This window comes from Hyaena hyaena, unplaced genomic scaffold (assembly GCF_003009895.1).
Source record: "Hyaena hyaena isolate Hyena2069 unplaced genomic scaffold, ASM300989v1 scaffold_14, whole genome shotgun sequence".
NCBI lineage: Eukaryota > Metazoa > Chordata > Mammalia > Carnivora > Hyaenidae > Hyaena > Hyaena hyaena.
This window is the reverse complement of record NW_024080646.1, coordinates 3,205,637-3,231,376: the sequence shown is the minus strand read 5'-3', so window position 1 is coordinate 3,231,376 and position 25,740 is coordinate 3,205,637. Positions and strand designations below refer to the sequence as shown.

General features: G+C 44.3%; 1 protein-coding gene across 2 annotated transcripts in view; it reads left to right on the top strand.

The window, feature by feature from the left end:
- Nucleotides 1–24,561, top strand: part of LAMA3 (laminin subunit alpha 3) — a 276,412-nt gene extending 251,851 nt beyond the window's left edge. For both annotated transcript variants that reach the window (XM_039217713.1, XM_039217723.1), the window contains 11 exons: nucleotides 10–149; nucleotides 895–1,026; nucleotides 2,345–2,498; nucleotides 7,038–7,207; nucleotides 10,839–11,022; nucleotides 12,954–13,094; nucleotides 18,383–18,542; nucleotides 18,642–18,772; nucleotides 21,258–21,351; nucleotides 22,557–22,676; nucleotides 23,445–24,561. In XM_039217713.1, coding sequence (XP_039073644.1) covers nucleotides 10–149; nucleotides 895–1,026; nucleotides 2,345–2,498; nucleotides 7,038–7,207; nucleotides 10,839–11,022; nucleotides 12,954–13,094; nucleotides 18,383–18,542; nucleotides 18,642–18,772; nucleotides 21,258–21,351; nucleotides 22,557–22,676; nucleotides 23,445–23,590 — 1,572 coding nt within the window. In that variant the 3' untranslated portion in view covers nucleotides 23,591–24,561. The remainder of the gene's footprint in view (nucleotides 1–9; nucleotides 150–894; nucleotides 1,027–2,344; nucleotides 2,499–7,037; nucleotides 7,208–10,838; nucleotides 11,023–12,953; nucleotides 13,095–18,382; nucleotides 18,543–18,641; nucleotides 18,773–21,257; nucleotides 21,352–22,556; nucleotides 22,677–23,444) is intronic.
- Nucleotides 24,562–25,740: the final 1,179 nt, after the last annotated feature.

The window sequence follows — 25,740 nt, the reverse complement described above, 5'->3', positions numbered from 1 at the left end:
TGATTTCAGAAAAGTAACCTGCAGGTCACCCTGGAAGATGGTCACATTGAACTTAACACCAGAGACAGAAACAGCCCCATTTTTAAATCTCCCCAGACATACACGGATGGTTTGCTGCATTATGTATCTGTAATAAATGACAACTCTGGGTGAGTGGAATTGCTCTTCTGCCAAACCCCTAAGACTTTAATTTAATAGAATGTTCTAGAATCTTTTTCATAATGTATGTATCCTTGATGCTTACACTGTTTTACCAATAAGATTTGCCTTCTTCCTGGTTCTTGGTCAATCTCCTTATTAAAAAAAAAAAAAATCAGTCAACCATTGGATGGATATACGAGTTGTGGCATATTCAAAATGAAGGAACGAAACAAAATGACCAAAAAGATCTACCACTGTGTAGGTTGACTTGAATGAGCTCCCCAGTGTACTGCTGAATAAAAGAGGTCACACATAACAGAATTCATCTCCTATGATTTCATTTCTATAAAATTCAAAAGCAGGCAAAGTTAATTTTTCTTCTCAGAATTCAGAATAGTTGCCATACCCTTGGAGGGGGGAGAAGCGAGCACAAGGCAGGGTTCCTGGGTGCTGGTCTGTTCTGCTTCATCTGGGTGCTGGTATCATTGGTATTTTCACCTTGCAAAAAATTCACTGAGCTGTACACAGTATATGTGAACTTCCCACACGTATGGAATACCTTGACAAGAATCTGTGCAAAAGAAATACATGGAAAGAAATGTAAATGCTCTTTAAAAACAAGTCTGATTTAACGAGTTACTTTAGGTTAAAGATACTGAGTCTGAATCGAAGACAAGACGTTGGCCACATCATGAGAAACGTTTCTTCCCGGCAGTTCTTTCTCAATCTTATTTTGTCTTCCTCCTCTTCCAGACTCTGGCTTCTCATTGATGACCAGCCTCTGAAAAATAACCAAAAGCTACATGACCTGACAGATTCCCAGCAAACCCTGCGTCTGGGCGGGAGTCACTTTGAGGGTTGTATCAGCAACGTCTTTATCAAGAGGTGAGTGCCATTCCTGTGTGTGTGGCTGTGGGTGTGAGAGCCGCCTTCCCACAGCGACGAAATCTCCTCGCTCTGGTAGCACAGCTGGATTTGTCACCACCTGCTTCACCAGCCTCTCATCCCACAAACTCGCCCATGCCATCCTAGACAAGATACACACATTAAAAACAAACCATCTCCAACAAAACCCTCCCTGCCTCCCTTTATGGGAACAGCGTTGGCACATAACCTTGAAACAGGTCTAATGAAAATTAATTTTCTGATGGTGGCCCTGAGAATTTTTTAAACTGAGATTTCACTTCATTTTAATCAAGACTGCGCATTTGATTTAATCAGATCCATCCTGATTTGGGGGCTGATGACTTGCATGGGCCAGTGTACTGCTGGGAAACCAAATCACCACATTGTCAAACTCGAATGTGACTTTCTATAGAGAGAGGAGCCTGGTGCTTGCATGTAAATGCTTAGATGTTCTTTTCTTTTGATTCAAAATGATCACTTTTATTTTATTTTATATCATGTTTATTTATTTTGAGAGCGAGAGAGAGAGAACACATGCAAGGGAGGGGGAGAGGGAGAGAGAGAATCCCAAGCAGGCACTGTGCTGATGTGGGGTGTGAACTCACAAACCGTGAGATCATGACCTGAGCCAAAGCCAAGAGCCAGTTGCTCAACCAACTGAGCCACCCGGATGCCCCAAAATGATCATGTTTAGATAAAAGGCAAAACCCTCCTCAGGGCAGAAGAGGAGCCCAGAACTGGTCAGGAAACTCGAGCAACCTGTTGGGAGCTTGGGGACTCCTGGTGTCCATCCAGGCTCAGACACCAATCACGAGATAAAGCAGATTTATCTGTGAGACCCCCTTACACAAGTGCAGCGAGATAAAAACCCTTCTGCAAACTCATTTCTAAGGTTTCCTGATGCCCACCGTCACTCTGGATCATCGACACCTACTTTTCTCCTCTCTGCATATTTCATTTTCGTATTTCTAGATGACACCATTTCCAAAGAAATAGCTGTAGTCTTCTGGTTTTGTCCCAGCCCTAACCAGCCAAGTGAATACAATTGCTCAGGCCTTTCTGCTGCCAAGTCTCCGTGCCGAGTGTTTTAGGGAATGCACGGGTGGGTAACAGCCCATCACACCCTCTCCTCTGAGCCCGGTACCTCCTCTAGAGACAACGCACAGGTAGAGAGGAAAGTTCACCTAGAAAGCATGACAGTAAGCGCGTGTATTCTTAAAGCAAGCTCTCTGTGCCAGTGCATCTTCCTTGAGATGTCCGAGTTTGGCAATGGTTTTCTTCTCTGCCCTCATTCCAGGTTGTCAGAGAGTTCTACAGTCCTGGACTTGGCCAGCAAATCTACCAAGAGAGATGTGTCCCTGGGAGGCTGCAGTTTAAACAAACCACCTTTTCTCATGTTGTATAGAGGTTCTGCAAAGTTTAACAAAGCCCACGCTTTCAATATCAACCAGGTAAGTGTACCCTACACTGGCTTTGGCTTCTCTCCAGATGATTTTCATGAGAGAATCCTGCCCCATGTGAGATGTTGGGGAGGGGGCTGGGGTGGTGGTAGAGGTGCAGATCGCCTGATCCCTTGGGGGGGTCAGTGCCTCTAGGAAGTGGGCTTGATGAGTCATCAACAATTGGATTGTGCCAAGATGTGGTAAAGGTTTCCGTATTAGCTCTTATTTTGTATCTTGATGAAAATTTGGCAATTTTTTGCAGACCGAACAAATTAAATCTCAGGTTTCTCAAGTTCTGTATATGATGTCTCGCTCTGTTGACATTCCTGTTGTGTATCTAACAGGAACAGTGATTTTCTCTAGGATACAGGGGTCATGCCCCTTCCCCTCCCCGCAGACAACCCTCCACCCTGGCTCTTAAGACAACATGTACACATGCACCCGGGCCTTGCCGAGAGTGTGATTTGACCTTGACTGCACACTAGAAACATCTGGGGAGCTTTTAAAATCCCAGGGCTTGGGTTGCATCCCTCCTAATTACATCAGATGCTCTTGAAATAGGTCCAAGTGGCAGGAGTTTGTAAAGCTTCTAGGTGATTCTACAGTGCACCACTAAGAGAGGCAGAAAGGAAGTAAAGTCTCTTGTTTGGAGGAGCAGAAGCACCGTAATGAATTGGACACAGCGTTAGGACTTAAAGAATTTCTTGCTGTGGCCAAGGTCAACACTATGACCTCCCTGTGTCTGAGGTTACAGTTAATACGATTAATGAGTGACACTGAGCACCTCCTATGCACCAGGCATTGTGCTAAGCTCTTTAAGTGGCTTTTCTTACTACATCTGCAAGTAACCTTGTGAGGAAGTATTATTACTATGAAGCTCTTTAAGTGGCTTTTCTTACTACATCTGCAAGTAACCTTGTGAGGAAGTATTATTACTATGTTTCTATATTACCATACTATGGTAATGGTACCAAGCAAGTATGTTAGTAGCCACATCTTACAGAAAAAGATGCTGTACTTTATAAAGGTAAGCAATTTGCCCAAGCTCCCAAAGGTAGAAGGTGCAGTTGGAATTCAAAACCAGACAGCCTGATCCCACTGCCTGCACCCTTTTAAGGGCAATGCACTTCTGTTCAACATACTTTTCTCTCAACATCAACCCCCATGCTACTTGTCTGCCAGTAGTTCCCTTGCTGAACAGTGATTTGGAGAAGTTGAATAGATAGTCCATAGTAAGAAATGTTTTATGCTACTATGAAGAAACACACTTTATAGAGGGTAGTCTTTTTGCTGATATGAAAAGCACATCTTTAGGACTGATCCATCAGGAATGAAATCAGGTATTCTTTTTTTTTTTTTTTCATTGCAAGGTTGAGAGTTACTGAGAGACTAAATTAACACAGTGATGGTAGAGATGGAGAGAAGGAAAAGGGTTCAAAGCTATTTAGAAGACAGGATGTATAGGATGCAGATGATAATTGAATGTGGATGGCAAGGGAGAGGCAGGAGTTGATGTTTCTGAGGCATCTAGTCCGGGGTATTGGATGGATAGAGGTGCCATTCGTGGAGATAGAAGAAGGACAAGTATTTGGAGGAAAAGAGACTGAGTGGAGTATATTGTATATTGAATGACAGGTGCTTGGAGGACATCTATGGAGAGAGAACTGGCGGGGACTGTCAGGTGCCGCTGAATGGGCCTCAGTGGATGGGGGCAGAGGCTGGGTCCATTGATGTGGAAGCCACCAGTGAATACACTGTATTTAATTATGCCCCTGTTTTGTGCAAGCCCCCAGATTAGATGGAATAAAACATCAATTCTACCTCCAAAAGCCCAATAATAGAAAGAAAGCAACAAAGTTTTGTGGTAAAGTAGTAGACTTTGGGGTCAGACTTACTAGACTTTGGGGTCAGACTTACTAGGTTTGCATGAGGCTTTACCACTTATTAGGTGTGTGGCTGTGAATGATTTTTTAACCTCTCAGTGGGTCTCTTGCCTGCAACATGCATGCAGATGTATAAAGTAAGGTCTCCTAGCATTGTTGTGAGGGTTAAATGAGGTACTAAACACACAACATATAGAGAAGTGCCAGGCATGTGGTAACCACGTGATAAATATAAGCTGTTACTATGATATACACTAATAACCTCCATGCAAACAAAAAACATGCAACCAACAGGAACTTTCCTGCCTCAAAGATCGGGGGGTTCTTCTGGAGGGGAGAAGAACTGGGTCTGGAGTATGGGTTAGATTTAGACAAGCGGATGTCACTCTGCATGAGCAGAAGCCTGCAACCAGGAGGCAGGATGTGGGTGTGACTCAGGTGCACTCACTTCCCCTGCATCTCTCATCTTCACCAGTCTGCATACTGTCTCTTTTGGTTCTTACCACACCCCTCTGAGGGCAGAATAAAATGCCAGCTCTACATGTCAGGAAATGGAGCCTCAGAGAGGTTTAAAAAAATTTTTTTTTAATGTTTATTTTTGAGAGAGAGAGAGCAAACGGGGGAAGGGCAGAGAGAGGGAGACACAGAATCTGAAGTGGGCCCCAGGCTCTGAGCTGTCCACATAGAGCCTGACACAGGGCTCGAGCCCAAAAGCCGTGAGATCATGACCTGAACCAGAGGTGGATGCTTACCAACTGAGCTACCCAGGCGCCCCATAGAGAGGTTTTAAAAAAAATAAAAGCAACTTGCCCAAGAGCACTAGTAAACAGTAGGCTCAGAATTCAAACTTAGAGCTAGGTCTCAAAGAATGTTCTCTTCAGACCACATCCTGTGGCCTCTACAGGTTTGAAAAGCGTGGTGAACAGGGAAAATTGGGTGGAGGAAGGAGAGTGACAGAGGTAAGCTCAGAATTTCATGTTTGAGCCCCATCGGGGATAGGATGGCCTGATGTAATTTTGACATTTTTCTATAATTAACATAAAGCCTATGAAAGGATTGCCTTAAACCGTGTTTGAAGATTAATAGGCAGCAGCATGTTTGATGAGGAAAAGTTCTAGAGACAAGGAGTCAAATTGGCAGACTCCTGACAAAGTCCAGGCAAGAGAGTCAGGAGTCTGGCTTTCAGGGCAGAGGGACTGGGAGTGGCAGTTGTGTCAACAGAGATGAAGTAGGACATGGAAACGGAACTCAAGGAAGAGGCAAGGGAGGTGGGCGTCCATGATGACCAAGATGTAGGGCCTGGGTGCCTTGAAGGAAGTTGGTGCCATTATGAAATGGAAGAGTTGGTGACAAAAGGTATTTATGAAAATGGTTCATCTTGATGTTACTGCTACTGACACACAGGGAAGACTCAGGGAGGGAGGGAGGCCCCAGTAAGGAAGCTCCACTCAAATCCAGCTTGGGCTGGATGTGAAATAGTTTTAAGCAATTCATTTAACTCTCTGGTGAGTATGATTGCCCATCTCCACTCAGCAACGTGTAAACACAAAACATTTTAAGTAAGTAGCATTGGGTTTCTATTCCGAACATCCTATCCAGGAATCAGGTCCAGAAGGATAACCTGATCTTGAAGGAATTTAAATTTTTTTGAAAGCCTTTAGCCACTAGGTCCACAGTAAAATGGTTTAACAGTAAGAAGATCAATGTGTCACATGATGGACAGTTTGGGGACAGGTAGTGTTTGAGGCCTGGCCCATCTCAGCTCACCCAGGCTCCATCCTGCGTAGTTCAGGGCTTCATATCCACGCAGGGTAATGCCCAGCACCAGACCCATCAGCTGGTCTTTATCAGCCAAGACATATTTCTCAGAGCCCCCACTCTCTGTTTCCCCTCAAGGTTCATTGTCCAAGAAGGAGGTCAGACGTTCATTCCTCAACCAGTCCCTGGCACAGCAAATCCCCGCCCTTCACTTTGACAAATAGAGAACCCAATGGAGCACTGGGTCTTGTGGGAGTCATGGACACGTGATCGAAATCTGGGCTCTTCAGAGCAGAGAAAAAGGGGAGAACAGCTGGGGAGTCTCCGTATCTAACAATTGTTCTATCCCTACTGATATGCACTATAGTTGTTTGGGGGCATTAAAACTCAGTTCCGTTCAAAAGCTCCCTGTGTCATCTAGCCCAGGATATACTTCCGTGCATGGGTCAATTCTGATTAAAGTGGAGGCAGGCCATGCCCCCTCCCCACCACACACCTCTGGTTCTCGCTCTCTGTTTCCTTCACTGCCCTGCTGCACAAACCCAAGTGAATGGCTCCAAGGAGAGGTGGTGGATTGGTGGCTCTGTGTCCCACCAGTTGTCTGTGCAGGCCTCATGCTGCTGGCCAAATGCTGGCTCTCTCAGGAGGGACAGTATGATCCACAGCTCCATCAGGGGGAGGGGCTCTGGAAACCCACTGGTCCCAGGTGTGGCAGCTGTCAGGAATGAGACCACACTTGTATCGGATGGGAAGAACATGCGTCCTCCCCGAGGATGAATTTATCTCTTTTGAATTAATCTCCTAGGATCAAAGTAATAATTGCGTGAGACACCTTATCGAGCTAAGTGTTCTTTACTCTTTCCCCTGATGATTAGCTATCCTTGCTTTTTGCTTCTCTCCCTTGCAGCCATTGCGGGATACACCGGTGGCCTCCCCAAGGAGCATGGACATGTGGCGAGATGCCCAGTCTTGCCTGCCACCTCCCCAGGCCCAGGCCAGTCATGGAGCCCTCAGGTTTGGGGACAGTCCGACCAGCCACTTGCTCTTCACGATTCCCCAGGAGTTGCTGAAACCCAGGTATTTGCTCATTTTCCGGCCCCCACACCAACTCAGAACCTGACTCTGCAGTCCTGTCCCAGAGCAGGCTGGCCGGCGTGACACCATGCACCTGTCCCTAATGAAGCGGCAGCACCACTGCGGTGAAGGAAGGTGCTGGCCTGCACAGGACAGGGAACATGACCGCCCAAGTGTGCGCCCTCCGCGCAGCTGGAACGCACACGTGATGGGGCTGCTCCGCGGCTGAAACAGTCGCCCCGGCTCTGGTGTAGGGTTGACGGTGTTCTAAAAATAAGACTGATATTTCTCTTCAAAGCTGCTATTTATTTCTGTGATAAATCACCTTTCTTGTCTGCGTTCTATAGTCAGAGAAAAATAATTCTTTTAAGTAGACTCAGTGCCAGATAGATCATTTTTAGAGACCACTTTTGGACTTCTCGTGCTAACAAGTCACGTGGCTTTTGGGGAGGAGCGAGCGAAGAGATATTAATTATGTCGGAAGAAAGTAGGAAAACAAGGTTCACCATTTTCATGTGATTCAGAGACATAAATAACAAGGTGCCAAAATTCCGTGATGATTTATATCCAGAAGCAGATTTTCCCAGGGGTCAAAAAGGCCTGCCTTTGAGACTGAGCTTCCGTCCCTGCTCAGCCACTTGCTGGCTGTGTGACCTCTGGCCATTTGCCAGTTTGGTCCTCTGGGAGGCACATTTTAAGATGGGATTAGATGTGCAAGAGATGTATCGTTCCTGTGGGAGATAAAGGCAGAGGGAGCAGGGGCTGACGTGGAGAGCCTTGGGCTGAGACAGGAGAATGGCACCCGTGAACCGTGGGCCAGCAGCAAAGCAGAGGTCCCCCCCTTAGAAGAGCTGGACATAAATGGCTTGGCTCTAGTTTTGCTGCCGAGCTCAGTTCTTGGCTGGGAATCCCCCATATGGCACTGCAGACCTGAGGGCATGGGGGCGGGGGCAGGGGACCACCTCTGCGTCCCCACAGCACGTTCACTCCGGAGCTTGGAGCAGCAAGTCCATGGACACCATAGGCTAGTGTCCAGCTTCCTTTGGCCTCAGCTTTCTATCCATAAACTTAGCATCATTATGCTGGTCTCACATGCTTTTGTAAGTTGCTACATCTCTTTGACTCTCCATTTTCTCATCAGCTAGATGGGGTTGATAATGCTTTTCTTGCAGGGAGGAGACATAGTAGCTTGCAAAGGGCTGGCCCTCACGCACTCAATAAGCCAAGTGCACAATTCACAGGCAGATGTGAAAGCCGGGAAGAGGAAGGGTGGAGTTCAGAAGGAGAACCCTATGCCAGCAGCTCCCCAGCTCCTGCTGGGATCCCTGATTTGCCAGAACTATACTAACAGAGACTAAGAAGTGGGGTCCTACTGAGTTTTATTAGCCCTTTCCAGGGCTACCTGTCGGGAGGAAGGCCCCACTCCCACCCACTGTGCTCTTGGTCAAGCTGAGCTTAATGGATAATGATCTCTGTGCAAATGCTCCCAGCCTCCCCTCCCACCTGCCTGGGCTCCAAGGCTTCTCCACCAGCCCTTCCCTCCGCCTCCCTGCAAAGCACCTTTCTGTCTTGCACTTTTTCTCTCATCACATTCAGTGTGGTGAGTCCTCTACCTTCTTCTAAGGATGTGACCCCGACATCTTCCTTTGCAACACTAAATTATATGTAATAAGTGGGAAGAGGATGTTTTTAAAGGGAAAGTAGAAAAAAGTTATCATTAATAGACATAGTTTTTAAATTATATTAGTCTCAAATATGCTAGCAATCAGAATATATTTTCAGGATGCTACCAGTCCAGGATATGGGCTCTTGCAGTGTCCTCATTCTAATTTCTATCCTAGCAATTTTTGGCCTCTCCTTTAAAATGCTGCACCACTATTTTATCCTTTTGACGAATGCATAAAAATGCCACTTCACTCCCTGCCTTATTCTCCTATCCACTAGCAAAGAAGAGTCATAGCTACAGTATCATATGCTGGGATTTGAATATACTGCTGTCTTTTTCGGGTGTTAGTCAGTTAGCCTTTTATGAAAGAAAGCTGCTTTAAGAAATAACTCTGAAAAGCAAATGTCAAGTCTGATAACCGAGCCCACATATGTAAAATACTTTAATTCTGTAGCAAGTTCGAATATCCTCCTTAAATTGGCTAACCCTCATTCTCCAAACCTCCGCACACAGCTACACCAAGAGAAATATTGAGCGGTGTCACCATCTGGTTGGTTTAATTTAACAAATATAGATTTCTTTTTCATTTTGAAGAACATCACCCTCAAGGAAACTTGCTAATCTAAAAAATTAAAGCATCTCCGTGTTTGCTCAGCCTCACAGTATTAAAGAGCAAAGAGAAGTAACAGTGTCATTTTTTTCTTCCGCTTCCTGATTCTGCCTCTAAGTTTTCCATTTAGCATTTAATTCAACTATTCAGTTAACTATTTAATTCAGCCAAACTATTTGTTGACTGCCTACTGCGTACGAAGCACTGGAGATGCAGCTTCAAGGAGGATAGACCTAGTTCCTGTCCTCTGTCTGGGTGTGCTTAGACATAAGCCACAGGGAGTGGGTGATGACAAGCTACCGATACGTGTGTCCCCCACCACCTTGTCACACTGTACTTTTAGGGAGCTCAGCCAGATGTGCATATGATATGTAACTATCGTGCAAAGGAATATTAGCTTTCATTCTTTGCTTTTACTGCATGATGTTTGCTTAATTCCTGTTCCATTGTAGGTGAGGTATTAAGGTCCAATAAATATAAATGTGGTGGGAGAAGATGGATCTGTACTTCCCACATCTATGTAAAATATGTCTAACTGAAAGAAAATACTTATCTGATGCTTAAATCAAATCCTTGTTATTCAAATTATCCCCACCTACACACACACACACACACACATACACACACACACACACACGGGCGTGCGTGCATGCACACACACACTTCCCCTTACAGTGTCCCACTCCTTGCACCGGTAGATATTCACTGATATTCACTGGGTTAAAAAGGTACTGGCTGCTAAGTGAAATGAGCTATTAGTCACAGAAAGGCAAATACTATGTAATTCTACTTATATGAAAGACCTCAGTAATCAAATTCAGAGAGACAAGAAGTAGAATGGTGGTCACCAGTATATAGGGGATGGGGAATGCAGAGGTGTTGTTTGCTGGGTAGAGTTTCAGTCTTGCAAGGTAAAGCGTTCTGGAGACCAGTTGCACAGCAATGGGAATGTACTTGACACTACTGCACACTTTAAAAAGGTTGACATGGTAAATTATGTATACAACTTAAATTTTATGATCTGTTTAAATGCAGATTTAAAAAAAAAAAAGGTAGGGCATCTTCTTTCTTGCCATATGCTGGAGCTTACCCCGCCATCTTGGTTTGCCATAGAGTTGGCTCATTATTCCCCAATATAGAAAGAAAATTATACACAAAACGTTTAATAGCTGGACTACAGTGGCTTTTAAAAATTCCTAAAGAGATAGGTTGTTTAATCAGTACATGTCTTAGCTCATTCATTTGAATCATGGGGGTTTGGGGGTTTGTGCCACATCCTCTCTCCCAGCTTCAGGGACTCAGAAGAACACTCAAAACTTCTGTTTTCCTTCTTTGCCTATTGTTTATTTTCCTGACAGGTCACTGTTCGCGGTGGACGTGCAGACGGCATCCTCCAGAGGGCTCATGTTTTACACGGGCACCAAGAACTCCTATATGGCTCTTTATCTTTCAAAGGGACGACTCATCTTTGCTTTGGGGGCAGAAGGGGAAAAGCTGAGGCTCAAAAGCAAAGAGAAGTGCAATGATGGGAAATGGCACACGGTAAGAGCTGGGGCTGTGTGAGACCCTCCCCCTGCATCAGAATTCACCATTGAGTATCTGGAAAGGAGATGTCAGCATTCAGTCCCTGCTTCCTGGACCATTTCGGTCTGTCAAGATTATGTCTGGGTCTCCAGGCCCCTCTCTGAGCCTGAAATGCTTTCTACATAGCACAAGCCTGAAGACCCGCATCCCTAGCATTCCAGATCTTCCCTGAAGGCATCCCAGATTTGAAGAAATACAGTTTAAGATAAGAAGGGACCTTTTTTTTTTCCTGATGAGGGAACTAGAACTCAAGAAACGTAAGCAGCTTGACAAGTTATACTCACTTAGTCTTTCTTCTTTTTTAAAATTTTTTTAATGTTTATTTTTGAGAGAGTGAGAGAAAGACAGAGCATGAGTGGGGGGAGGGAAAGAGAGAGGGAGACACAGAATCTGAAGCAGGCTCCAGGCTCCGAGCGGTCAGCACAGAGTCCAGCACAGGGCTGGAACCCACAAACTGTAAGATCATGACCTGAGCTGAAGTCAGATACTCAACCGACTGAGCCACCCAGGTGCCTTGTCACTTAGTCTTTCAACAAATATTTGATGAACTGCCATCCTAGAGCATATAAACAAATATCCCCCATATAATGTCAGATATTGGTAAGTGCTTGGAGAAAGCATTAAAGCAATGTAAGGAAGGGGCTGAGTATGAGGACTATTTCAGATAGGGTAGTGAAGGAAAACTTCCTTTGGGAGGTGACAGTCACTTGAAGTTACAGAGTGGGTGTTCCAGGCAGAAGGAACAACAAGCCCAAAGACTCTGAGATAGAAATTAGCTGAGTGAACAGAACAGGAAGAATAAGAGATGGGATTCAGGAGTGAGGCAGAGCCCAGACCGTACAAGCTTTGAAACCAAGGCGAGGACTCGGATTTTATTCTGAGCGTCTCTGACGTGTCTGAAGTCTGAAACTAAAAACGGAGCACTGCACGAACAGATGTATATTTTCAAAGCTGTCTTTAGCTTGAAGAGACGAAGCGAGGGTAAGCATGGAAGTAAGGCGGCCAGGTGGATGCCACTGCCTTTGCTTCAAGAGGTTTCCCTGACCGTGGACAGAAGTGCACCATCCAGGATGTGCTCTGAAAACCGAGAGGGTTTGCTGATGGACTACATGTGGAGTGAGAGAAAGAGGAGTCAGTATCAAGTCCTGTGATTTGGGGCCAGCAGTTGGGTCAACACAAGGACTACTACTGGGATGCAGGAGCTGTGGCCGGAGAGGGAGCACGTTAGAGCTGGGGAAGAGGAGGGATTCTGCTGTGAACATCCTTGGGTTGAGTTGCCTGTCAGACATTCAAACCCACCTGTCAGTAGGCAGGTGAAGGGGCCAGAGGTCACAGCTGGGAGAATAAGCTGGGGAGCCATTAGTGAATAGCCTTACAGTGGTGAGATGGGAGGGTCCACCCTAGAGCCCAGGGATCCTGACTTTTAGCAAAGAGTTGAAAATGTGTGCTTCCTTGTTAGGAAAGAAGTAGCCACTGGCCCCTTGCTCCAGGAGGCGTGCGGAAGGGAGCGTGTAACGTTCCCCTTCTTACCTCTGCACAAACGATCCCTTCCCCTTTGTGGCCTGGGTGTGTCTTCATTTATACTCCTGTGGCTCTTCATTTGTTTCTCTTTTGCATAAGTGTATATAGGTCAAAGGTATCTTATTAGTTCACTTTTGAGGAATCCTTTGTTTCAAAGCTCACTTTTCTAGCTTACTCCATTCACTGTTTACCATAATCTCACAAAATGGTGATGATGCTGATAATATGAGGGAGAAAAATTTCTAATTTTTTAAAGCTCTTTGAAGAAACAGAAAAAAATTGTTTTAAAAAATGTCCTGTGACCAGTAATAAATATATTGTCAATTGTCAAAGATAAAAAAGATTAATTTATCTTCTTTCCTCTTAAGGTGGTGTTTGGGCAAGATGGAGAAAAGGGGCACTTGGTTGTGGATGGTCTGAGGGCCCGGGAAGGAAGTTTGCCTGGAAATTCCACCTTTAGCCTCAGAGCACCAGTTTACCTGGGATCACCTCCCACATGGAAACCAAAGGTAAATATTTATGCTTCACCAACACACAAAAGATGCTCAACATCGCTCAGCATCAGGGAAATGCAAGTCAAAAGCACAGTGAGATATCACCTCACATTTGACAGAAAGGCTGTTATCGAAAGGACAAGAAATAACAAGAGCTGGTGAGGAAATGGAGAAAAAGGAACTCTCATGCACTGTTGAGGGGAATGCAAACTGGTACAGCCACCATGGAGAATTGTATGGAGGTTACTCAGAAAATTAAGAATAGAAATACTGTGCAGACCCAGTAATTCCACTGCTGGGTATTTACCCAAAGAAAACGAAGACACTAATTTGAGAAGATCTGTGCACCCCTATGTTTATTGCAGCATTATTTACAATATCCAAGATAGGGAAGCAGCCCAAGTGCCCACTGATAGATAAATGGATAAAGAAGTGGTACTTATATATAGTGGAGTATTACTTAGCCATAAAAAAAAAAAAGAAATCTTGCCATGACAATATGGCTGGACCTAGAGGCTATTTTGCCAAGTGAAATAAGTCAGACAGAAAGACAAATACCATATGATTTTCCTCATACGTAGAATCTTAAAAACAAAACTAATGAACAAACAAGCTAAAAAGAAATAGACTCATAAATACAGAGAACAGAGTGGTGGTTGGCAGAAGTCAGTGGGGTGGGAGGGCAGGAGATAGGCCAAATAGGAGAAAGGAACTAAGAGGTACAAATTTCCAGTTGTAAAATAAATAATTCACCAGGATGAAAAGTACAGTGCCAGGAATATGGTCAATAATATTGTAAGAACTTTGTATGGTGACAAACGGTAACTACACAGCATGGTGAGCATTTCATGCAAAAAAAAAAAAAAAAAAGTTGAGCTTCAGAATAGTATATAAAAATAACTCACCTTATAATATAATCATGAAGGTGGCTAGAAGGTACAAACTTCCAGGGGTGCCTGGGTGGCTCAGTTGATTAAGCGTCCGACTTCAGCTCAGGTCATGATCTCACTGCTGGTGGGTTCAACCCTGTGTCGGGCTCTGTGCTGACAGCTCAGAGCCTGGAGCTGCTTCAGATTCTGTCTCCCCCTATCTCTGCCCCTTCCCCACTCATGCTCTCTCTCTGTCTCTGTCTCTAAAAAATAAATAAACATTAAAAATTTTTTAAAAAAGAAGATGCAAACTTCCAGTTATAAAATAAATAAAATAAATAAGTCATGGATATAAGGCATGGTGACTTCAGTTAATAGTTAATAATACTGTATTCTATATTTGAAAGTTGCTAAGAAAGTAAATCATAAAAGTTCTCACCACAAGATAAAAAAAGTTTGTAACTGTGTAGTGATGGATATTAATTGGACTTATGATATTCACACCACTATGTATATATAGAATCACTATGCTACACACCTGAAAATGATATAATGTTATATGTCAATTATATATTAAAACATTTTAATATATAATCATTATAATTAAGATATTCAAGAATCTCAAAATACTTAAAAATTTTTTAACATTTATTTATTTATTATTTTTTTTAATGTTTTTTATTTTTGAGAGACAGAGAGACAGAGTGTGAGAGGGGGAAGGGCAGAGAGAGAAGGAGACACAGAATCCGAAGCAGGCTCCAGGCTTTGAGCTATCAGCGCAGAGCCCGATGTGAGGCCCGAACTCACGAACCGCAAGATCATGACCTGAGCCTGAGCCGAAGTCAACCGCTTGACCAGCTGAGCCACCCAGGCGCCCCTTTAACGTTTATATATTTTTGAGAGACAAAGAGACAGAGTGTGAGTGGGGGAGGACCAGAGAGATGGAGACACAGAATCTGAAGCAGGCTCCAGGCTCTGAGGGGTCAGCACAGAGCCCAGTGAGGGCCCCGAATTCATGAACCATGAGATCATGACCTGAGCTGAAGTCAGATGCTTAACTGACTGAGCCACCCAGGTGCCCCAGGAATCTCAAAATATTTTAAATAATTTTTTTAAACATGTAATTAATTTCCTTAAGTCCACAGAGAATATTTCCCTTCCCCATTCCCAGCGCTTCATTTTTAAGGTGCAGCTTGAGACACAGGCCTGAGCAAGTGAATCTAAGGCTTCTCCACGGCTTTATAGACATGAATCTGTTAGTTTCTCTTCCAGGGAATGCAGAAATATAAGTTTTGTAGATGGAGATTTTTGATTAAGGTGTTTTCTGAACTTTAGCCACACCTTCAACATCTTTGCCAAACACATGTAAAAAATTTACTTAATAGCTTGCTTTTGATCAACTTGCTATTTTTTAAATGTTTTTTTTTAATGTTTATTTATTTTTGAGAGAGAGAGAGAGAAAGAGAGCACGAGCAGGGGAGGGGCAGAGAGAGAGGGAGACAGTGAATCCAAAGCAGGCTCAAAGTCAGCACAGAGCCAGATGCAGGGCTCAAACCCACAAACCATGAAATCATGACCTGAGCCAAAGTCAGATAATTAACTGACTGAGCCACCCAGGCGCCCTAGTCAATTCACTATTTAAGTTTATTTTTAAAGGATGTTTTTGTCTCCCCATAAATGGAAACCCAGTACTTTTTACCATATAGAGTAGGTAACCATAAATATAAATACATGTAAACAAAATAGTGTTTTTAATAATACAAAAAACAGTGTGGCCTTTACCCCCTTCGTTTGGAGAAAAAGGAGCCTTTCAAGTGATCGATTATAAGAGATTATTATTTAAGACATTTTAAGACATACTAGCACAAAACTTGAATTTGTTCCTTGTCTTAATCGGAAAGTTAGAGAAATGAAAAAGGACTAACTTAATAACTGAATATGTGTTTTAATGTTATTCACTGTCTGAAATAAAATTATCTCAAGAACCAGACTTGGGAAAACTTTGGGCTATGGGCAAGTGACAAGTCCGTCTGTCCCCAAGCAGCAGGGAGACATACTGGATTTGTCAAGTTCAGAGGCTCCGGTGTGGCCATGGCTCCAGGGCCAAGCCCTGTGAGTGCCCTAGCCCTCCTCTCCCCTCCCCTGCTGCCGGAGCCCTGATCACACCTGCATTACCTGGGGCACCACGCCCACCTGTCCTTCTTCTCCCCGCTTTGCCTTCACATCGTACAGTGAAGTACGATGGTCCTGTCCCCAGTTCAAGCCTAGGGTTGCCCTTCACCTAAACATGCTACCACATGCCCAGCCCCTCTGGCCCTTAACTTGGGGCTGGTGGCCCATTCTGGAGCGATGTTTGCTTGCAGTGGGGGACAAAGGGCCAAGACTTAAATCTGGGCCTGGAAATGGATGTGATTAGAAAAGGAAGTTTCAGCCAACTTGGATTCAGTGGTCAGGCTGACCTAGCCTAGGCCACAGTATCTCCCTAGGGCTCAGCCCGGCCCACTTGAGCTTTGCCGGAGGGCCAGAGCCCCAACGTGTCCTAAAGTAGTGTTTTTCTTTATTGTATATTATACATATATACATGCATATTATATACATATGTAATACATTTAATATACATATATGTACTGTATATATTATGTATGTGTATATTATGTATGTACTGTATATATTATGTACAATATATGATAGAGTTATACATAATTGTCATATATTAATACTACATATAATATTACCACATATAATATTATATAATACATGCATTATATAATGAATCTTATATAATATATAACATATATGTGATATGTTATATAATACATGCATAATATATAACATTAATTGCTAAGGAGAATCCTCAATGTTAATGTTTGCTTTTCTGTAACCTCTATACCTATTTCCCTCTCAGAGAAATCACAGGATGGGGTAGCTATTCAAGAGCACAGCACGGGTATTCTTTTGGCCTGCGTAAGCTACAGTTGAGGTCCTAATCAATGGGACAATACGTAGTACCCCATTTATGTCATTTGTACAAACCAAGTTTCTTTTTGCAACATCTCCTCACCCTGAGGATGCAAATCACGAATCATGAAACCATTTCCTTTCAGAGGGCAGGCAGCATCCAGTCAGTGTCTACTCTGGGTACCACAGCCTGCAGTCTCGCTTAGGGATTCAGTGTTAGGCCATGACCTTCCCTGCGGAGTCTGAGCTTGGTTTCAGATACAGGCTCCTCATTGCATAAGGTGGTCAATTTGAAGAAACGAAAAATTCATAGGGAGCCCAGTCGGTAGTTTATTGTTGACACTGACACCATATGTGTCTCTAATATCACCATGTGTTAAAATTATCATATAGTGCATCTGTTGTGTAGGATTCCAGGGTCCTAAAAGCATTTATTTTGGAAGGGAGTTTAAGGATTTTATTCAGTGATTCATCAATTTTTTTAAAAAAAAATTTTTAAAGTTACAGTCTTTCCGGGCGCCTGGGTGGCTTCGTAGGTTAAGCATCTGGCTTCATCTCAGGTCATGATCTCGCAGTTTCATGGGTTTAAGCCCTGCATAGGGCTCTGTGCGGACAGCTCAGAGCCTGGAACCTGTTTCAGATTCTGTGTCTCCTTCTCTCTCTGACCCTCCCCCGCTTACGCTCTGTCTCTGTCTCTCTCTCAAAACTAAATTTAAAAGAATTTAAAAATTTTAGAAAGGAAAGTTGGTCTTTCTCCCCAGGAAAATGCACACACACAGAACACCTGGTATGTAACTGAAGAGATCACAGAACCCTGGAAGTGCACCCTCGGGCCCCACGTAAGGAGCCCTTGTTCCAGGCCACCTTCAGGCGCTCCACGCATGCCCGCTGATGGGCTGTGCCTTGTGTCTTATTTTAACTCCACAGCAGTCATGATTTGTTGGTGGTGCGCTGAGCCCAACAATTTAGGAAGCTTTTTTGCACTTTATTATTTTTGGAATGTTTTGGCCTCTTTTCCAGTCAGCTGCCCTGCATTAAGCAATCGCATAGGCTCATGAAACTATAAGAAGTGGTTTGTACCTGCAAAGAGGCAGTGAGATCTGTACACCGGAAGGTGGAAATGTCCCTTGTTGTAGCCCTGTCCATGTGGACGAGGGTCTGGTCACTGACCGGCCCTAGCTAGTGACCTCCACTGCCCTTGCCCCTTGCACCATACCACTTGGTGCACTCAAACTTCATCCTCAAAGTTCGGCCACCCACTGGACGTCTGGTATCCGGGTTTTTCTTGGCAGTGTGAGCAGGGAGCTAAATGCAACAGTCAGGCCCACCTGACTCCCTGAAAGAGGATGGATGAATCCCACTCCCCTCCACCGTCCCCCTTATGCAGACAGTTGCCCTGCCCTTAACCTTGATTGCCCATGTGTCTCTGGGAGTTGTGGCCTAATAAAGTCTGCTTTCTCTTCTGCTTGGTTGCAGAGCCTCCCCCAAAACAGCTTTGTGGGCTGCCTGAGGAACTTTCAGTTGAATCTTAAACCCCTGGACACCATTTCTGCAAGTGTCGCTGTGTCCCCGTGCTTGGGTGGCTCTTTGGAGAAAGGCATTTATTTCTCTCAAGAAGGAGGTCATATCATCCTAGGTAAGGGGCAATTTGGAAGAGTTTATGTCTTTGAGTCTGAAGAACTCCACCCTTTTTCTTGAATTATGATGTTTTAACTTTTTTATTTTCTTTTAAAAGCTAATTCTGTGCTGTTGGGGCCAGAATTTAAGCTAGTCTTCAGCATTCGCCCAAGAAGCCTCACTGGCATTCTAATGCACATTGGAAGTCAGCCTGGGAAGCACCTGTGTGTTTATATGGAGGCAGGAAAGGTACGTACGTACAGTTTGATGGAGGAGGTGCAGGTGTGTGTGTGTGTGTGTGTGTGTGTGTGTGTGTGTGTGTGTGTAATCTATGGGTTTACATTAGAACCACATTCATTTCTGGAGACCACAGAAGGTGGAGTTGTGACAGAGTGGGATCCAATCTTGTTTTAAGAGACCTGACTTCAGAATCACCTGGGTGGCTCCATTTGTTAAGCATCTGATTCTTAGTTTCAGCTCAGGTCATGATCTCACAGCTTCATGGATTCGAGCCCTGAGTCCCGGGTCTGTGCTGGCAGTATGGATTCTCTCCCTCTGTCCCTTTCTCTGCCCTTCCTCCTCTTGTACTCTCTCTGTCTCTCTCTCTCTCTCCCAAAAAAAAAAAAAAAAAAAGAGAGACCTGACATGAGGGCTAACTTACTATTTTCCTTTAGCAACTCATTTGGTCATTATGTTTCCCATTCATCATCTTGGGCTGAATTCTAACTGCACCACATAGTTATATAGCCCTGGAGAAGTTACTTCAGCTCTTTCAGGCTCTCTCTTTATCTTTAAAATGTGGATAATAATGATTATATCTTAGGGCTTTTGACAAGAGAATAGAAACTATCCTATACGTAATAAATGCTCCTTTTTCTCTCCTCCCCTTCACCCTTGTCACATTTCTACTTTTATTCATAAGGGCAGCACCAAAACTCATGAGATGATGTTCTCACTAGCTGTCTGCCCCATGTCATCCCCATGCCCACCGCCTGGTGTCCACTGAATCAGTTGCAGATTTCCCTTCTGCTCCCTATACCCCTCACCAGCCTCTCTAGTCTCAGCAGCCAAGCTGGGCCCAGGTCTCCCATTCGGAGATTCCTTTGGCTTTACATGGACCCCTCGTTCAGTGCACGCTGCTGCCGCTTCATCCTGCCATCCCTCAGGGGCCTGGTCAATACCCTAGTTTCACCACCTGGTTATATCTCTTTCCTTTTCAGAAACTCTTTTAAAAACCAAATCGTTCCAGGAAGGCCTCAAGGCAGAGCGATAGTGTTAAAGAGCAGCAATTCAACTGAATAAATTTGAAGATCTGATTGACTTTATTAGTCGATTGATGAATCAGGCAGCCTCCTGTCTAGCAAGCAGAGGGAAGCTCTGAGAAGTTGTACAAGATGGAAGGTTTTTATAGGATGGGGCGGCAGGAGCAAGGAACTCATCAGCAAAAGAAAAGAAAGGACTGTTCTAGGCAAGGTTACCTTCCATTTAGGGGAAGGGCAGGGGGTCTTATTAGGTAGATTACCTTGCCTTCCTCGGTGTGTGTGGGGGGGGGTGGGGAATGGAGAAGTCCCATAGGACACGTTAGGTAATTGGTACTGTTCAGAAAATTCCTGACTGATCTATCAAGACTGTATTTTTTGATATATAAGGTGGAAACTTCAGTTGGGTTAGATACAAAGCACTGGTTTGGCGAGTTGGCTGTAGTGGCTCCATTTTGAGCCTGTGATCTTTTATTTAGCCATAATATGCCATTCTCCTTTACCTCTACCCTTCCACAGCTTATAAACTGTGAGGGGAAAACTAAAGAAGGAAATATAATGGCCCAGACTCCTAGAGCACATTGTATCTGAGGTGCAGCCTTTAAGTCTCAGCAGGCCTCTGGTAGGCCAGAAGAGCAAGAACTGCGTGCTTGCTGGCCTGGAGAGAAAGCTGGTTTTTCAGGGGAGGGGTGGGGGTGGGGCTCCAGGAGAGATCCTGGAGAGGAAATAATCACACAGGCAGGAATCAAGACCCGATGACCTTCATAACAGCAGTGACATTGTTTAGCTGGAAAATTGCCTGAGAATTGGCCTTGCTGTCTAGCGACATGCAAATTAAATGCAAATTAGATACCAAGTCGCTTATTTTAGCCCTGGTATTTGTTCACCTTGGTTCAGCCCTTGGCACTGGTCCAGAGAGTGGGAATGTGGGATGCTACACATGAGCATGAGCGCCTGACCCCTGACACAAGCCCAGTACCATCACAGTCTGTTAGCTTGCTAAATACCTTGAACAAGAACCCTAAGGCATGCATTCATGAATTATTCTAATTGTCTGGCCCTCACAGCAAGGCATAGGCCTCAGCTAGCATTTTTGCCTTCCAAATTTTGCATCCTTCTAAACAGAACCACGGTCACGGTCGTGTATTAATAGCTTGAAGAAGATCTTCAGTGCTGCTCAGTGACCTTTGAGTAGAGTCTAACAGAGGAAGGGTTTGGATTGGGAGGGAAGAGCTCGTCACCTTTCACAGCAATGTCAGGCCTGGCCTTGGGTTTGCAGCTTGCTTCCTGGATTGGACGCAGCAGAGATTCTTACAAAGCCTTGGCCCTAATGTGATCACCAGGTGTGGGAGGGAGGGGCCATGTCTAAGGTGCTTCAGGGCTGTTGGGGTGACAAGCATTGGGAAGGGAGGAAGGCAGGGAAGTGAGCTCCACAGCCTTGCTGAAGGAAACAGGAAAATGCATGTGTCTTGCAGGTCACAGCCTCTGTGGACAGTGAAGCAGGGGGGATCTTGACATCGGTCACACCAAAGCAGTCTCTGTGCGATGGGCGGTGGCACTCAGTGACAGGTAGGATGTCCTGTGGCCTGTTGTTCACACCCTGGTGACAGCGTCCCTTTCCATCTGGATTTGAATGTACTAGATGCAGCCTCAGTTTATCAATCCATTAGCGTAGGACCGGGCTCAGTCCACCAGACTAACATGGTGAGAACATGTCCATTTTCAGCCCCAGCTGTATTTATGCAACTCATGGCTCCTGCAGCCTATTCTCTGTAACATACAGAGAATTTTCTTTTTGAGCTCAGAAAACTGATCATCTGTGTTTTCAAGCCGGTATAACATTATGATTTAGATTTTGGCTCTGAAATCAAAAGGAACAAAGATCACATCTCCGTTCTGGCCCTTACCTCGGTGACCTTGGGCATGCCACTTAATTGCTGTGTATCTTCAGTTTCCCCTTCTGCACAATGGAGATAAAAATAGTGTACACCTCCCAGGGTGGTGAAAACCAAATGGGATAATGCATGTAAAGTGCACAACAGTGTCCAATATGTAGTAAGTGCCCAGTAAGTGTTTGCTCTTGCTATTGTTCAAGTTCATGGTTGGGTTGTTGTTTTCAACAACCATTTAATATTACTGCAAACGATTTAGACAAACCATTGGGAGGAGATTAGACATCGCCTACCAAATCAAATCTGCTGTTTTATGAATAACTTGCGCACATTAGTTTGGTGATATATTAAACTGTATTGGCTAAAATACCTTTTCTTAAAAAAGAAGAAGGTAGTCCCTTATCTCATTTGAATGCTAACTACCCTGCAGTTAGTTAAGATTGTTAACATTGGAAGAATTTTATTTGGAGCGTCAAAAGCGACTCAGTTTACAGAAGTCAGCGTCTCCCTGGAAGGTAGCTAAGATCACGTGAACTAAAGATGGCCTCTGAAGACAGCAGCTGGACTTCTAACCAAGCCGTCTTGTCAGGCTCCTCAATACTTGAGAGTCACAACCCCTTATCTCGGAAAGAAAAGTGAAAATATCTTCCTCACAGATTCATTTTAAGGATTAAATTCTGTAATGTATGTGGAAGCACCTAAATACCACTTAGTGTTGAGAAATTAGTTTGAATTTGTGTCTAGGTTCATGGAATTCCTACCGGGAGTGTTCCCACAGCAATGAGTTGAAATGAAGCCTGTGGTGAAGCACTAGTGTAATCGTTAAACATCGGGCAGGGCTCTCCTCAGGTAATCAACCTGACCAACTTTCTTTCCCACCAGTCACCATAAAACAATACATCTTGCACCTGGAACTGGACACAGAAAACAGCTACACAGCTGGACGGCTCCCCTTCCCACCATCCAGCACTCAGGAGCCACTATACATTGGAGGCATTCCAGGTAACTCTTGTCCCGACTTCTATACCCATGTTGCCCCACGTCAGCTTTTAACATTTCCATCTTAACCCAACAAATCCAATGCCCCAGCTGTGGGTTATTAGCCGGGCAACTGTTGGCTGGACAATGGAGACAGTGAGGCCCATTGCTCCAACACATGAGAAAACCCACTTGGTAGCAATGGGCACATTGTACAGCCCAGGCCACATTACTGCTGCTTTTCATGTCCCAAGTCTATCATTGATAAGCCTCTCTTAAGAGGCTGATACCAGCAAAGAATCAGGAAAGGGGCTAAGAAACTGGTCTCTCCTCTCCAGACATTTGGTTTTACTGATGAGTTATTAAGCTTTGCGGGGCCAGAATGGGAGAAATAGGCAGGTTCTGGAATTTTGCCTGGAAAGAGCCTTGTCATTCTTCCTTGTTTTATGTTCCTCTGAATAGTTTATTAATTTTATAGGTCTTCCATGACCCATAAAAAGCACCAGCGTTCAGAGCTATTATCTATTGATTTGGGCTGTGGAATTTGCTTCTTTGAAGAACTTGAAGAGTAAGTAGCAAGTTACTCTTGCTACAACAAGGAGCAGGATTGTTGGTGATTCTCGGTGATTTATCACAAGAGGCAGGGGTGTGGGGTGCCAGTTCAAAGGAGGAGGTGACCAGGTGGCCTGAGGTCCTCAGTCCCTTTAGCTCTAATAAGACTATTTTTTCAACTGGGCACATTCACTTAACAGTATGAATTATCTACTGAATGCCTCTCCTTTTCTCTTTAAGCCAATTTGAAGACCCTGACACTCCCTGTGTGGAAATCATTTTTTGGCTGTCTGAAGAATATTCAAGTCAACCACATTCCTATCCCTGTCACTGAAGCCGTGGCCGTCCAGGGAACTGTCAGTCTGAATGGCTGTCCTGACCACTAGTGCAAGCCTAGCACACAGCAAGGGAAGTCACCTTCAAAAGCACAGTTACCCAACATACCTCCCTGTCTCTGCTCGAGATCATTCTTGACTTAAGACACCATCCAGATGAGATTAATAGCATGTCGAATTTTGTACTCTGACCATACACACCCATCATTTTGGCACTTAGTGTTACTCAGTGTTTCTCAGACAGTGTATTTATAAAAATCCCACGTCTTAAAGGTGATGAACACTTGTTACATGCTTTTGGTAATGCCATTTTCCACTAAAAATTAAATGTCTTTTAAAGGACATTATTTTCCACCTGTTAAAAAAATAAATATCTTTTAAAGCACTTTAAAAACACAAAAATTTACATGTGTTATGGGGTTATAACTTAATGGGGATAAATAAATGCCGTGTACTCTTTAAATTAGGATGTTTTATTAGCATTAAACCAATGGCTTGCTGGCCATTGTTAATCATACTATTTCTTCAGCACCTGTTCAGTGTGCTACCCACAACACAGTTTTCTACAGATAATTATGAAGCCCAGACTGGTGTGGTGCTGTGGGTGCTCAATGTTGGATATACAATCAGGCAGAAGAAACAATTCCTGCCCTGAAGGAAAATGCAGTCCAACTGGGGAGACACACAATATTCATAAAATAGTAAATTACTAACAAACCGATTAATGAACCTATATTTCCCCTTGGCTTCCCACATACAGTCTGCTACCAACCAGGTCTAGATTTTGATTATCAACTCCTTGAGGGCAGAAACTCTCTTTGCATCGCAAGCTAACAGAAGTCAATAGGAAGGAGGGATTGCTTCCTATTTAATCTACAAAACAATGAGACATGTACTAGACCAATATTATTACCCAGCACCACTCTTCCTAACGGAGAAGGCTATGTAAACATTTCTGTGTCTTCTACATAGTATCTGTCCCCCCGAAGAAAAAGAATAAATCTAAACGTTGGATATGGTAATCCTATGTGGTGTCCTTACAGCTACCTGCCCTCCACCTCTGAAATGGAGCCATATACTCTTCAACTCAGTGCTCTTTAGGCCATCACACTACAGTCCTGTGGGCATGCCTTCTAACAACCATGTCTATGCAACCATGGAATATTCTCCAGGAGAGATAGCAAGTTCCCCATCACAGGAGGTACTCAACAGAGGCTGGCTGGTAGGCCTTAGCGATGCTGTGCTGACTCAGCGATTGAGTTAACTTGACCTTAAGTTATGTGTTTTCTGAAGACATTGACTTTCAAATGGAAACTTTATCAGGTATTTACCACCCAGACTGAGTCTTCATGAAGAGTATCCATTTTACCCTTCTTGGCACTAACCACGCTAAGTGGGTGTTTCTCCCTTCTGGCTTCCTGGTGTTCATCGAATTGAATCTATAAAGTTCTTTATTAGTGCTGATTATTCATGAGCGCCTCCTAGATTCGTTATAAAAGGGCGACACATTCATTAATACCACTGGTTGTCCTTCCATTTTGTAATAGATTGAAGAACAGTCCATCTGCCTTTTCTGAGTACAATCCCAGCCACCAGAAGGCAGCAGGGAGTGTCACAGATGGAGTGGAAAACAGAAAGCCCTCAGCATGCCTCTTCTCAGATTGTCAGTGTGTGTTTTCTGAAAGGAATATTTACAGTGCTCAACTCAACCATCAAGGAAATTATTTGTAAACTATGAAGTGGTATACAGATATTATCACTGGTGTCTTTGTCCTGGCTCAAAGTCTCTTACCACCTGGGCTGACCTCGGTTTAAGAGGCTAAGTGGGGACAGTAGGCGCACTAGTGGCCGGCTCTGGCCAGTTCATGAGAGGTCTGCAGTTGGTGTCATTCTGGTTCAGGGGAAGATGGGACCTGTGCGGTGAGAAGGCCAACAGCACAGCATGACTCTCTGAACAGTCACTTCAGGGACATCAGGTGACTAGGAAGCAGTCGTGCATGCGCCTTCATGGGCCGCTTCCTTTAGCCTCTTGCAGGGCACCTCTTGACCGCATTTCTCAGTACAAGGGTGGTTGAGTTTTTGTCACACTGGCAGTAACCTCATGGCAGAGGACATCGGCTCTGGACAGAACATGCTGACATTCCCCTCCCTCCGTGTGGGAAGTGATCTCACTTCCCCACAGAGAACTTTGACTCAGCTCC